Source organism: Xenopus tropicalis, chromosome 6 (assembly GCF_000004195.4).
Source record: "Xenopus tropicalis strain Nigerian chromosome 6, UCB_Xtro_10.0, whole genome shotgun sequence".
NCBI classification, from domain to species: domain Eukaryota; kingdom Metazoa; phylum Chordata; class Amphibia; order Anura; family Pipidae; genus Xenopus; species Xenopus tropicalis.
In genome coordinates, this window is record NC_030682.2 from 140,244,191 (window position 1) to 140,259,048 (window position 14,858).

At 44.6% G+C, this 14,858-nt stretch overlaps 1 protein-coding gene across 4 annotated transcripts in view; it reads left to right on the plus strand.

Moving 5' to 3' along the window:
- The first annotated feature begins 233 nt into the window (after positions 1 to 233).
- The window catches only part of mtss1.1 (metastasis suppressor 1, gene 1), a 94,467-nt gene continuing 79,842 nt past the window's right edge, over positions 234 to 14,858 (plus strand). For 3 of the 4 annotated variants that reach the window (XM_031903470.1, XM_031903471.1, XM_031903472.1), the window contains exon 1: positions 234 to 1,211. In XM_031903470.1, the coding sequence (XP_031759330.1) occupies positions 1,140 to 1,211 (72 nt within the window). In that variant the 5' untranslated portion in view covers positions 234 to 1,139. 4 annotated transcript variants of the gene reach the window in all.

The following is a 14,858-nucleotide window of genomic DNA, read 5'->3' on the forward strand; positions in this document are numbered from 1 at the left end:
CAAACTTGACAGTAACATCTCTACATAGCCAAAGACCACTAGGCTCTGCCGACTTCCCTCCTGAGCCTACCTCTTTTATATGCTCGGCTGCACCTCCCCTTTGTGGCGTCACTAACGTGCGTCTGCGTATGTGACGCCTCACTGGCACGCAAAAAGGGGAGGTGCGGTTCAGGGAGGGAGGGAATGGAAAGGGGAGGAGCGATTCAGGGAGGGAGGGAAAAGGGGAGGTGCGGTTGAGGGAGAAGGGCAGGCGTAGGGTACGGTGTGACCGAGGGCCGGGTACCTAAACAAGGCGGTCCCTAGGCAAGTGCTTGGGGCGCCTAGTGGGTAATGCTGCTCTGCCCACCTATACGGTACAAGTAGACGCCTCATGTTACAATAAACCTAACCTAAACCGGCATTTTTTTTTCTTTTTGTGCTACAGAAATAAAAGATAATAATTTGCAATTAAAAAAAAACCTTTGGGTCTCGGAAATAGAAATGTTCCGTGTTGGCGGGGCCCAGTCTGTCTGAGCCGCCATAAAGCAAATACATGAAGTCTAGCGCTTCTGCCTGTGTTATTGTGAGCGCTGCGGCAGAGTCGGACCGAATAAAGACGCATTCACTAACGGCACAGGCGCGACGTGCTGCAGTTCCCTGAAGCTCCACTAGGGGTCGCGGTGTAGCTGCTGCTGCTGCTTTACACTGAGTGTTATGCTACGGAAAGGGGCAGAGCTAGGGGCTTTACACAGTGACAGAGCGCAGGATTGCGGTGCGGGCAGCAGCTCAGTTCGTTCTCTCCGGGATCTGACACATTGGGCACTCGGTTTTCTTCTACAGTCTCCGGATCCTGACAATGACCTTCTATGTGCAACCATGGATTTTCCTTCCTTGCGGGCGGAGGAGTGTGAGGGCCAATTAAAGCTGCGATCCTTTGCCTGAATCAGGTGATCGGCTGCCTGGCTGGGGGTCTCTGCCTCTGCACAAGCTTCTCCTTGGGGGTCTCTAGTCGCCTGTCGCTCCGCTGTTGCAGCTACACAGGGGGATCCCCTGGCAGCGACTTGTTATTAAAGGAGGGGGGGGGATTCTCCCATTCGGATCCCATAGGTGCTGCCTTGTTCTGGGTTTGTGTGCCTATTGATTCTGGATTGATCTGAAACATGGAGGCTGTTATAGAGAAGGAATGCAGCGCTCTGGGGGGGCTCTTCCAGAACATCATCAGCGACATGAAGGTAAGAGGGGGCCATTTCTGTTATAAAGAGACAGGTGTTCAGGGACATTTAAATTGCTTTTATTAAAGGACCCAGCAAAGCAGTGTAACCTTCACCCCCCCATTGGAAAAAAAAACTGATCAGATCTGGGCTTTGATCTCTTTATTATTATTATTTATAAAGCGCCAACATATCCCGCAGCGCTGTACAATAAGTGGGTTACATACATTGGACATACAGAGTAACATATAAAGCAATCAGTAACCGATTCAAGAGGGGAAGAGAGCCCTGCCCAAAAGAGCTTACAATCTCTTTAGCTATAATTTAAATGAATTGCAAAAGAAAGAACATGATTGTGTGTGGCTAAAGATGGATTATTCTCCCCCCGCCTCCCCATTACTGCCAAAAATAATTAGCAATGAGATCCAGTGCTATGGCTGCAGAGTGGGCAAATCCCTTTTATCCATGATGGGATGCTGCCATCGGAATAATAAACTCCCCAGGGTATGGCTATAGGAATGCCTGGGCTCTGCTGCTGCAGTATGGTAGCGCATATAGTGACACATAATAATAATAATAATAATAGTCTGTCTTATTCTATGTGATACCCCCAGTCTGATGCATTGTGTCTGCGCTGCATACTGTATACACGGCTGGTCAGGGTGGGCTTGGTGTGGGGGGACTGCAGGGGCAGCTTGGAAGGTGTCAGTACATGATGATTGGCTGTTTCTGTCTCTATATAAAACTATAGTGCTTATCATATAAGGGTATCTGTTGTTAAGCTTGTATAGGGTCCCCCTTATTTGGACTTCAGCAATAACTGATTTAAAGGGCAAGTATATATATATATATATATTTTACAATGAAGCACCCACAAATAAAATACTTCTTGCCAGCAAATATTCTATTGTATATAAAAAAGGCTGTCATTTCCTAGGTCTGTAGGGAGCCACGAATGGCATTTGGTCACTGTGCAAGGCTAATGGCACATGTGCTGGTAAAGTAAATGGAAATCCCTGGTCACCGCTGATGACAAGTGGTTTTTAGGCCAGCAGTGCACATATGAGCGTTTTCAGACTGAAATTGTAGGATAAAGCCCTAAAAATAACAAATGGGAGGATGTTCTGAACATGAAATAGTTGGCAGCACCAATCGTACCAAAGTGACTCTCATTGTAGGGCCCCCAAGGGTATTGTCAGATACACAATACTGCGCAGATTTTATCCTCAACTGACCAACATTTTCTAACCTGTCTGATTGACTAAATGACTGATCTCCATGGTACGAAAATTATTGGGATGAGTCCCCACACAGACCGAAAATCGTACAAAACTAGATTTACGTGTGTGAATTAAAACTATTGTTGTAACCACTGCTTCATTTGTTATCTTCTGTGCAATTGTAACCCTATAGCTCTATTTCAGTTTCATTTTTTGTTTGTCACATTCTTATAGCAGGATTTTATCCAGGTTGTACAAAAAGAAACTCCAGTAACACTAAGGGAGAAGACACACTGAGCTACTAGTAGCAGCTACTTGTCATGGCTATAAAACTCCAGACAATACCTTGCCATAGACAATACTGAGAATTGCCTCTGCTAAAACACATGTAGAGACTGTTATCAGTAAATAATCAGCATTGTCTATTTTAGTAGCCGTGACAAGTAGTTGCTACTAGTATCTCCATGTGTCTTCACCCTAAGGGCTCTGGCACACGGGGAGATTAGTCGCCCGCGGCAAAACTCCCTGTTCGCGGGCGACTAATCTCCCCGAGTTGCCTACCCCTGCCATCCCACCGGCGAACATGTAAGTCGCCGGTGGGATGGCACACGCGGCGGGGCGATTTCAGGAAATCGCTGAAAAAGACTCGCAAGTCTGCCATCCCGCCGGCGACTTACATGTTCGCCAGTGGGATGGCAGGGGTAGGCAACTCGGGGAGATTAGTCGCCCGCGAACAGGGAGTTTTGTTGCGGGCGACTAATCTCCCCGTGTGCCAGAGCCCTAACTCTTGGAGTGAACTCACCATAAACATAAGCAAAGGTGGCCATACCCGGCCTGATAATGAATTTTTGGCCCAGATTCTTTGTGTAGCTGTAACAACTTTAACCAGTAGATTGCGCCTAGATTTTCCATTGCCTACACTCAATAGGGCAGTTTTTGTGTTGGTTTGGTATTTACACATACAGAAAAGGCCAAATGTGCAGTCCTCCAGCTGTTGAACTAGAGTCTCCTTGAGAGGAATGCAGTATGAGAATGGATAGAGGAACATTGCCCACACAGTGTTTGTGCTCCATTTAAATGATGTGTAACACTCAATGTACTTGTAAAAAATCCTGTTTTGCCCCTATCTGTCCCTCTGTACTGAATGAATTAACCTGAGGGGTGATTGTGTGTAGGAAGCTTCACTCAGCCCAGGGCTGACAGTAGTCTCTAGGTGTCAATCAAACATTGTTTTTAGAGCCTGTACATAAGGACATGCAGTAGAAAAGCAGCCTGCCCTGTCCTGTCTGTAACTGGTTTGTCTGACATCCCCCCCAAATTCTATTATCTTCCTCCGAGTGCCTGGAGCAGTGGGTAAATAAACAGTGACACACACACACACTTGTTTTCTTTGTATGTTTCTTTTTTTTAAAAGGGGTGTTGATATTTGTCATAGTGCAGCACAAAATAGTAGGTGTAATGATCAAATAATACAGCAATTAATGGTGTGTATAGAAAGGCAAGCTGCTTTCAGTGAAACTGCAGCAGTGGGATGGTGTGTATAGTAATGCAAGATAATGTTAGGTAAAATAGTAGTAACTGTGAAATAGTGTCTAATAAGGCAAGATGGTGGCAGGGGCTGAAATTGTAGTATTTAAATATGAAAGCTGATGTTTGGAGTAAAGGCTTTAAGTGCACAAAAAGTGAGTTACATGTGGAAATTCAAATCAATGCAGACTGGCAGGTATTATGGAGAGGAGATTTCTCACAGGTGATAAAGTCTTGGATAGGGTGTATTAAAAACCTTGCCTATAGTAGCAGTGGGGGGATAATAGCCTCTGGGAAGGGACTGGGGCTGTGGGATAGCAGGTATAGTAGGGAGAGATGGTGCCTATAGTAGCAGTGGGGGGATAATAGCCTCTGGGAAGGGACTGGGGCTGTGGGATAGCAGGTATAGTAGGGAGAGATGGTGCCTATAGTAGCAGTGGGGGGGATAATAGCCTCTGGGAAGGGACTGGGGCTGTGGGATAGCAGGTATAGTAGGGAGAGATGGTGCCTATAGTAGCAGTGGGGGGATAATAGCCTCTGGGAAGGGACTGGGGCTGTGGGATAGCAGGTATAGTAGGGAGAAATGGTGCCTATAGTAGCAGTGGGGGGTTAATAGCCTCTGGGAAGGGACTGGGGCTGTGGGATAGCAGGTATAGTAGGGAGAGATGGTGCCTATAGTAGCAGTGGGGGGATAATAGCCTCTGGGAAGGGACTGGGGCTGTGGGATAGCAGGTATAGTAGGGAGAGATGGTGCCTATAGTAGCAGTGGGGGGTTAATAGCCTCTGGGAAGGGACTGGGGCTGTGGGATAGCAGGTATAGTAGGGAGGGATGGTGCCTATAGTAGCAGTGGGGGGATAATAGCCTCTGGGAAGGGACTGGGGCTGTGGGATAGCAGGTATAGTAGAGAGAGATGGTGCCTAAAGTAGCAGTGGGGGATAATAGCCTCTGGGAAGGGACTGGGGCTGTGGGATAGCAGGTATAGTAGGGAGAGATGGTGCCTATAGTAGCAGTGGGATAATAGCCTCTGGGAAGGGACTGGGGCTGTGGGATAGCAGGTATAGTAGGGAGATATGGTGCCTATAGTAGCAGTGGGGGGATAATAGCCTCTGGGAAGGGACTGGGGCTGTGGGATAGCAGGTATAGTAGGGAGAGATGGTGCCTATAGTAGCAGTGGGGGGATAATAGCCTCTGGGAAGGGACTGGGGCTGTGGGATAGCAGGTATAGTAGGGAGAGATGGTGCCTATAGTAGCAGTGGGGGGATAATAGCCTCTGGGGGTTCGAGATGCTAAACTGCCTTTGCACGTCTGGGTCACGCTCACTTATTAAACACAGGTAGTGGTTCCAGCCAAGTGATTTTTCGTTATGCTCTGGTGGTTCTGCTGCTTGTAGGGACATAGTGAGGGAATGGTATATACAGTGGATAGGTTTTAACTTGCAGCTTTCCCTGTGCCATGCTGTTTGGAGTGAATTTAGGGGTATATTTATCATGCTGTGTAAAAAGTGGAGTGAAATATTATTGCTCATAGAAGCCAATCAGATGCTTTGGTTTTCTAACTGTTGAAATCTAATTGCTAATTGGTTGCCCTGGGCAACATCACCGGTAATGTTTTACTCCTGTTTTTACACAGCATGATAAATATACCCCTTAGTATTTACCAAAGATGAGGCTTTCAGTGGTAATTTTACGACTTGGCAAATTAATATGTTTTAGAAATGTTATGTTACATCCACTGATTGATACAAATTAGTGTTCCGTTTTGGTAAATCACATACAATTGCGGCACTCATGTTTTCCCTCTCCATTCGCGTTCGAATGTCCACTTCAGAAATGTGTCCTCAATAACACTGTTAGCATCAGATTGGCTCAGCGCAATGGACCAAACCAGCTAAATGTGTTTTCTTCTACATTTACAGTTCAATCCGTTGCAGGTTGAAATCCTACTTTGTTCAGACAAGGGCCATATATCTGTTTGTGGAAGTAGGGAGAGCTCTGTTCTCTGGGTGGCACATTTATTGGCTTCAGGCCTGCACCGATCTCCCCAAGCTCCCATATACATAACATACGTGATGTTTGCACGCAATGCATTTTTATGACTTGACTGGCTGCTTGGAATGTGAATGGGCTTGTAACTTGGCCTCTCATCAGCCCCTTCCCCCCCTTCACCTCTTGGAATCATGTGGGTGATGCTGTAACCTGCACGTGTGTATCTGATTTATAGAAATATTGTTCGACTTAATTACTTCAGGGCACTAACGATATATTATCTCGGGTATCTATAAATGCCACCTTATAATTCTAGGGCACAGCGCCCTGCAAACATTAGTCATCAGTGTAACTTAATGTGACTGTGCCATGTCAGTACATAGCTGGAAAGCTGCTTTTGAGTTCCAGTTAGGGCTTATGGGAATTGTAGTGCATTGCTGCTAGAGAGTCGTGAGATTAATGCCTGCCGTACATATGGTTATATAGTCTAGGTGCAGGACTGCAAGTCTTTGTTTTACCCAGCCTATAAAGATGTCGGAATGGTCAGGTATAGTTTATCACTCAGACTGGAAAAACATACTGGTATTTCTCAGGGGCAAGCAGAGGGTTTTACAGGGGCGTTGTACAGGTATGAGATCCGTTATCCGGAAACCCAATATCCAGAAAGCTCCGAATTACGGAAAGCCTGTCTCCCATAGACTCCATTTTAATCAAATTATTCAGATTTTTAAATTATTTCCTTTTTCTCTGTAAAAATAAAACAGGGCTTTGTATTTAATCCCAACTAAAATATAAATAATCCTTACTGGATGCAAAATAATCCTATTGGGTTTAATTCATGTTTTATTGATTTTTTAGTAGATCCAAATTACGGAAAGACCCCTTATCCAGAATACCCTTGGTCCACATCATTCTGGATAACGGGTCCTATACCTGTAAAAGAGTTGTATGATATGCTGTATTTTTGGTTTGAAATGGGCCTTCTAGGCACCTGTAATCTCTGCTGCCTGAAACCTGTTCTGAGCAGCCATTTTAGCCTTCTGAGGTACAAATTCACACCTCAAATTTGATGATTGCCTTTATCAACACCAAGCCATTTTGCCGTTACGTGTTTGTACTATGTTTGTACTGTAATCCTCCATCCAATTACCATCCTTTCCAGAGCAAATCATTTGTGCAAATCATCCATTAGTTCCTACAGCAGGATACTGGCATGGCAGCATCGCCATGGAAACACATTAGGCCCCCCCCCCCTCCTCCTTGAGAGTAGATGTCAAATAAAACAAGGCATGTTCTCTTCCGTGTGTTTATTAATCAGGGTAGGGGGTCAGTCTGAGAATTCCAGCTTTTCTTTATATTTTTTTTGAAGTGATAGAAATCGTTATATGGAGGGATGTCTAGGTGCTCCTGACCTGTCATTTATTTTCTCAGTACTTGCTTTTGGGTTGGACATAGAGGCATGAAAAAAAAACAGTAATACCTAAAACAATACATTGCAAGTTTTAGGCGGACTGAGGTCCCTTCTTTGCTATATATTCCCCCTACATAATAATTCTATAATGTGTTTATAAACCAGAGAGGGTATACACAGACCTTTCCCACTGGCCTGCACAGCACGCTGTGCCAACACAAATCTTCATGGCTGATACAGGGAGCATTATCTGCGGGTCATGTCAGGCCTTTCAGTGCGGCTGCTGTGTTTTCTATCAGATTAATTATAGTCGCATTAATTACGGATCTACAAAAGGAAGGCGTAGGGCTGGTTAATCCATTTTTTTAAAAACATTCACGTCTGGCGGCATGGAAATCTACCCAGTTTGCCAGTGAATTTGATTGAAGCATCTTTTCCTATTTATTGAGATTGCAGCACTGCACAATATGTTGCCACTTTCTAAATATGTATGTATAACTTTATTTATAAAGCGCCACAAGGGTACGCAGTGCTGTATAATCTTACAAAATACAAAATTACACACAGGGAGGACAATAAATAAATACAATACAGTAAATATATATAAATGCACAGGGAATAAGTGCAGTATGAGGCACAGTAGGAAGGAGGTCCCTGCCTGTAGAGCTTACAATCTAAGCTCTGATGATAATAATAACAACATTTGTGGTTATGACTTACACCAGTAAGGAGTGTCACATCAGAGACTTGGCTAGCCCAGTTTGCTATTGACGCTTCAGGCAGGATAATTACGACTTACTACTTTTGAGATGTTTCTAAAGCTTGCCTGGCACTTTGCCATCCAGAGATGCGCAGTTTGAAATATTGACAATAGGTACTTAGACCCCTCAATACATATCCTGCATGTATCTCAACTGATGAGTTGTACACATGTGCAAGGTACTTGTGTCAAGTGAATAGAACTCTAAAGGAGTTATTGTTGGCATTCTGGAAGTGGCTCTATCAACACTGAAAAGAACTTGTACTGAAAAGAACTTGTACTTTGTCTCGGTATTGGCAAATTGTGTGGTTTGGCAAATTGTGTGGAAGTTGTGGTACACAATATTAATTAGGTGCCTTCATCAACACTAAGGGGCACATTTATCAATGTACGAATTAGTACGATTACAAAAAATTTGTATTTCTTTTTTAACTTTTAGTTCTGTGTGTATTTTCTACGATTTCCACGACTTTTTCAACAATTTGTGCTACAAAATCATATTTTTTGCAACGAGTACAAAAGTTTTGTTATTCTTTCAAGCTTCATTATCATGACTTTCATTGGGCTGGTTGGAGCTGCAGAGTGCCATTGAGCCCTATGGGAGGCTTTCCTTGGGCCGGGTTGGAGCTGCAGAGTGCCATTGAGCCCTATGGGAGGCTTTCCTTGGGCTGGGTCTGAGCTGCAGAGTGCCATTGAGCCCTATGGGAGGCTTTCCTTGGGCCGGGTCGGAGCTGCAGAGTGCCATTGAGCCCTATGGGAGACTTTCCTTGGGCCGGGTTGGAGCTGCAGAGTGCCATTGAGCCCTATGGGAGGCTTTCCTTGGGCCGGGTTGGAGCTGCAGAGTGCCATTGAGCCCTATGGGAGGCTTTCCTTGGGCCGGGTTGGAGCTGCAGAGTGCCATTGAGCCCTATGGGAGACTTTCCTTGGGCCGGGTTGGAGCTGCAGAGTGCCATTGAGCCCTATGGGAGGCTTTCCTTGGGCCGGGTTGGAGCTGCAGAGTGCCATTGAGCCCTAAGGGAGGCTTTCCTTGGGCCGGGTTGGAGCTGCAGAGTGCCATTGAGCCCTATGGGAGGCTTTCCTTGGGCCGGGTTGGAGCTGCAGAGTGCCATTGAGCCCTATGGGAGACTTTCCTTGGGCCGGGTTGGAGCTGCAGAGTGCCAATGAGCCCTATGGGAGGCTTTCCTTGGGCCGGGTTGGAGCTGCAGAGTGCCATTGAGCCCTATGGGAGGCTTTCCTTGGGCCGGGTTGGAGCTGCAGAGTGCCATTGAGCCCTATGGGAGGCTTTCCTTGGGCCGGGTTGGAGCTGCAGAGTGCCATTGAGCCCTATGGGAGGCTTTCCTTGGGCCGGGTTGGAGCTGCAGAGTGCCATTGAGCCCTATGGGAGACATTCCTTGGGCCGGGTTGGAGCTGCAGAGTGCCATTGAGCCCTATGGGAGACTTTCCTTGGGCCGGGTTGGAGCTGCAGAGTGCCATTGAGCCCTATGGGAGGCTTTCCTTGGGCCGGGTTGGAGCTGCAGAGTGCCATTGAGCCCTATGGGAGACTTTCCTTGGGCCGGGTTGGAGCTGCAGAGTGCCATTGAGCCCTATGGGAGGCTTTCCTTGGGCCGGGTTGGAGCTGCAGAGTGCCATTGAGCCCTATGGGAGGCTTTCCTTGGGCCGGGTTGGAGCTGCAGAGTGCCATTGAGCCCTATGGGAGGCTTTCCTTGGGCCGGGTTGGAGCTGCAGAGTGCCATTGAGCCCTATGGGAGACTTTCCTTGGGCCGGGTTGGAGCTGCAGAGTGCCAATGAGCCCTATGGGAGGCTTTCCTTGGGCCGGGTTGGAGCTGCAGAGTGCCATTGAGCCCTATGGGAGGCTTTCCTTGGGCCGGGTTGGAGCTGCAGAGTGCCATTGAGCCCTATGGGAGGCTTTCCTTGGGCCGGGTTGGAGCTGCAGAGTGCCATTGAGCCCTATGGGAGGCTTTCCTTGGGCCAGGTTGGAGCTGCAGAGTGCCATTGAGCCCTGTGGGAGACTTTCCTTGGGCCGGGTTGGAGCTGCAGAGTGCCATTGAGCCCTATGGGAGGCTTTCCTTGGGCCAGGTTGGATCTGCAGAGTGCCATTGAGCCCTGTGGGAGGCTTCCAAAAACATGGACTGAAGGATCAAAGTCAGAAAGGTTTACCCGCCATTTACGATCGTTCGGATACAAAAATTTCGGAACGTTCAAATTGTACCACAATATTTTCGTACTACCCCTTACAAATTTTTACGCAATTAGTGCACATAAGAAATTTTCATATTTCATTCAAATTTTTCCCAAACGTACTTGTAAAAGTCCAAAATTCCGACTTTGATTAATCAGCCCCTTAAAACTCTTTAAAAAAATAACACTTGTGATTTGCATCTGTTGTGACACTTTGCACATTGCGCTTAGTTTAGACTTTTATAGCAACTTGGAAGTGTAGCTGGGAAAGGTATGGGTGTTTATCCTCAAGTGGGTGCAGTGGGTGCATGTCTGCTGATATAAACTTATGAGCATGCTTTGGCTGTTATTGTGCAAGCTTTGTTTCCATGATGCTTTAATTCAGCCAGATATCAAATTCTTCACAAAAGAACTACCTGAATTCAAACCCAAATTTACTATTTATATTAAGTTAAATTCACACGGGTTAGGTGGTCAACTGGACCCTTCAGGTTTCACAGAATCCAAAATCTCAAAATATTGCTGAGAATCTGCAGTATCCTGAACCAAATTCTGAATTTGTTGCATCTGTAGTTTTTTCCTCCCAAACTGTCTCTGTTAAACATCACATATTGTTTTCAAACATGGGCTTTATTTTATAATATCCTTTTAAGTTAGTAACTAAATGCAGAGTGTTAGTTGTGCTCCAATAATCGTAAGGACTGGCTGTCAGTATGATTTGGCTTGCTGCTATAGCTAATTCACTGAATGTACAAGGAAAATGACAAATTCAGAAGCAAATTCCTGATCCCCCATAATCTGCAATTGTCCTAAATGTAGTAGGTATTTATTATAGAATTAAATATTGCAGTTGGTTGAATACATGTTGGTACTCATGTCTGAAGGATAAAAGTCATACATTTGTTTAACCTAAAATAGTTTCCTGGAGCAGTAGTCATAGATTTGGTTTGCCACCTGGACAGCCTGTTTTCAGAGGGGCTGTCAGGGTCAAAATTCCCTGCAGGCTTTCCAAATAAGTAAATATGGACAAGACTCACCTTTATTGACATGGTGATTGGCCAGTGGCTGATTGCGGCATCATTGCCTAACATTACAAGTCCTGCCCCTGATGTCACTGCGCCCAACCCCACCCAGATTACCCGTAAACTTAAGGCGACCGGCCTAGCATAGATTAGTGTATGCATTCTGTTAATAAGTTGGGTTTGGGGTATAGGATAGTGACTGAGCAACTCAATCATATAAATTAAACATAACCTTGTAGTTGTATCACTTGCCATATCTGAGGTACTGACAAAGATCAGCACAGAACGTTGTTTATACTATGTTGAGACCATTTTAAACCAGAGGTTTCTCAGTCTGTGGAGTGTCCTTCATAGAGGGCCCAAAACGGTTGAAGTTTGATGGACCAGCCTGAAGGCCTGTTGGAGTGACATTTGGGATGAAATGCATATGATGTTCCAAGCTCAGCCTACAAATAAACTGCCATGGACCCTAATGTCCCTATAGTTATAAGAACTCCCCTGCAATGATAGTCAATGTTTTCCATAGTGGATCTAGTTTAGTTACAGTGCTGAGCAATATTGAACTCCAGCACTTCATTGTCCCATGACGGCAGTGTTTGCAGAGCTACATGGCAGCAGAGAGATATGCAAAGGTACAAAGGCTAGATGCAAAGTGAGTAAATGTTTAGGGACTGCCGGTCAGCGTGATGGCACGCCAACTCAGCCTAGTGAACATTGCATATTTATGTATTTTATTGGAATCTTTAAAAGGCAACTAAACTTAATACTCCACTTGTTATTAAAACTGTTTTACAGGCAAGGCTGGCTTACTGGTGGTGGGGCACAAAGCAACACGTACTTTGCAGGGCTTGTCATACTGTTACCATCTTGCTTTTGATAGTCAGTGGGAGATATCAAATTCTATAGTAGCCATCTTGCTCTATTATACTTGCTATCCTCCTACACCTGATGCTGTGTGTGGCCCTTTAGGGTTAAGACACATGGAGCTGCTTAGTAACAGCTACTAGTCACGGCTACTAAACGCCAGAAAATCCCCTGCCATAAACAATACTGAGAATGGTCTCTGCTAAAACACAAGTAGAGACAGTTATCAGTAAATGATCAGCTTTGTCTGTTTTTGTAGCAGTGACAAGTAGCTGCTACTAGTAGCTCTGTGTGTCTTCACCCATAGTGTGTAGGGCCCTGTATAGCTGAACCCTCTAAAAACACCTATGTTCACAGCTGTTTTCAATATCCAAGGCTGGTTTTAGGCCAGGGAAGAAAGGGCTGTTATCTTGGGCTGCCAGCCTAAGAGTAGGGGCATTTTAGCCAGATAATATCCTCTGTAAAAACAGTATTGCAAACTATTAAGATTTTTTGAAGGGGGCATAAAATCTGTAGCCCTTTAGCTGTTAATAAATTGAGCTCCAAGCATCTACCCAGTAGCAAAGATGACTTGGATCTAACTAGTTTGGAATGATTATTTTAAAGCATTTTTATCCAATAATGTCCAAGATTGATTTATTGACCAGTGCTTTCTCTAAAACCTTAACCTATGCATTGCTTTGCCAAAACTCCACAAAATTTTTTTCAAAATGATTTAGAAAATATTATATAATGTATATTTCAGTTGTGTTGGTTATTAGTGCACTCGTGTACTGCATCCGTGTTATTCTGTGCTTACAATTATAGATTTTATGACATATCCTGCCAAACAGACCTTTTTTCCTCCTAATGTTTATATTAGTCAGGAAGGAGCCCATGTTAGCCTGCCGCACACAATGGGTTGCCCGACTCTTTATAATAAGGCCCGCGTCATCCAGTTCCCTTCAGCCTCTGGCAAGCCTGTCACGCATAAATCTTGGACCCAGTATATATATTTTTTACAGACATATAAAACCTAGCAGCACATGACCTGCATGGGAGATTTAGAACTGTAAAGTGCATGTACTAAAATATGACATTAAAGGCACACTTTTCTCTTTTTATATTTTTTTTTTTTTAGTGGAACTATAAGATGAAGAGAGGGCATTTTAACCATATTCATTTAAGACTACCTACTTTACAGTAATTAGCATGATTTGGCAGATATAAATATTATCGTGCATAGCCTATGCCAGTGATCCCCAACCAGTGGCTCGTGCGCAACATGTTGCTCCCCAGTCCTTGGATGTTGCTCCCAGTGGCCTTAAAGCAGGGGCTTATTTTTGAATTCCTGGCTTTTGGGCAAGTTTTGGTTTTATAAAAAACAGATGTACTGCTAAACAGAGCCTCATGTAGGCTGCCAATCCACAGGGGGGCTGCCTAATCACCAATCAGAGCCCCTATTTGTAACCCCAGGAACATTTTTCCAAGCTTGTGTTACTCTCCAAATCTTTTTACATTTGAATGTGGCTCTTGGGTAAAAAAGGTTGGGGATCCCTGGCCTATGCTATGACCACTTTTGAATGTCACACCCATTTCAGCACAGGCCACGCTCACTGTTGAATCTACTTATGACAAGATAAAATTTTTATACATAATATCTCCTTTCTGTAATTTAAATTTATACACCCCAGCATTAAAGTGTTTAGTGACTCCCATCTACTTCCAACACATGACAGCATTTCATGACGCAGCGGCCCCAGCATTTCATGACGCAGCAGCCCCAGCATTACTTTTCATACCAGATCTCCCGCTGCCTGTGCTATTCTGTGAATCCTTTCTGTTATTTGACAGATTAATAATATCACTTGCTGAGCCATTATTCCTTTTTTTAGTAAAGATGTCATTCTGATAAACAAAGCTTTAGACACGGGAATAACAGCTACTCTGCTATAGTTCTCAGAATGATATCCAAAAGTAAAAATTAGAATTCATCCCCATATCACTCACCCAAATTGTTCACTGAGAATCTCTCCTACCCATTATTTTGGGCTCACCTATGGGTGGGAGGGAGCCCCATTTTATTTTTTAATCTGTCTGCAGTTTAATTGGCTCACTGTGACTGCTATGATAGCAGTCAGTCACTATGAACCTATTCAAGACATCAGCATCTACCTGAGTACAGACAGGGACTGAATGCTCTGTGTTCCTGGCTCCCCACAGTAATTTAATTTTAAGTATTGGTTTAATTATAAATAGTATGTATGTCCATCAAGTTCATCTTTTTTGTGTAAATAAAACCTGCCTAACTTATAGTTGACCAGACAGTGGCGTAACTACCAGGGGAACAGTAGGTGGGACCCCCATAGGGCCTGGGATCCAGTAGTTAAGCCACTGTGACCAGAGGAAGGTAAAACAAAACATCTGTAGCCTCTCCTATGTGCCCCAGAAGAGGAATAAAATTCCTTCCTGAAGAGTCAATGGATCATCTTTGTACTTAAGCTGGCCATACACACACTGGCATAATTGTACAAAATGTAGTTTTGATTTTTGGACCTTGTGTAGGTTTAGAATTATCGTCTCAATAATTTTTGTACCATGGTGAACGGTCGTTTAATTGATCGGACAGGTTGGAACATTTTGGTCGGATCCAGATAAAATCTGTGCATGTATTGTGTATCTGACGATATCCTTGCGGGACCTACAATGGGAGTCACTTTC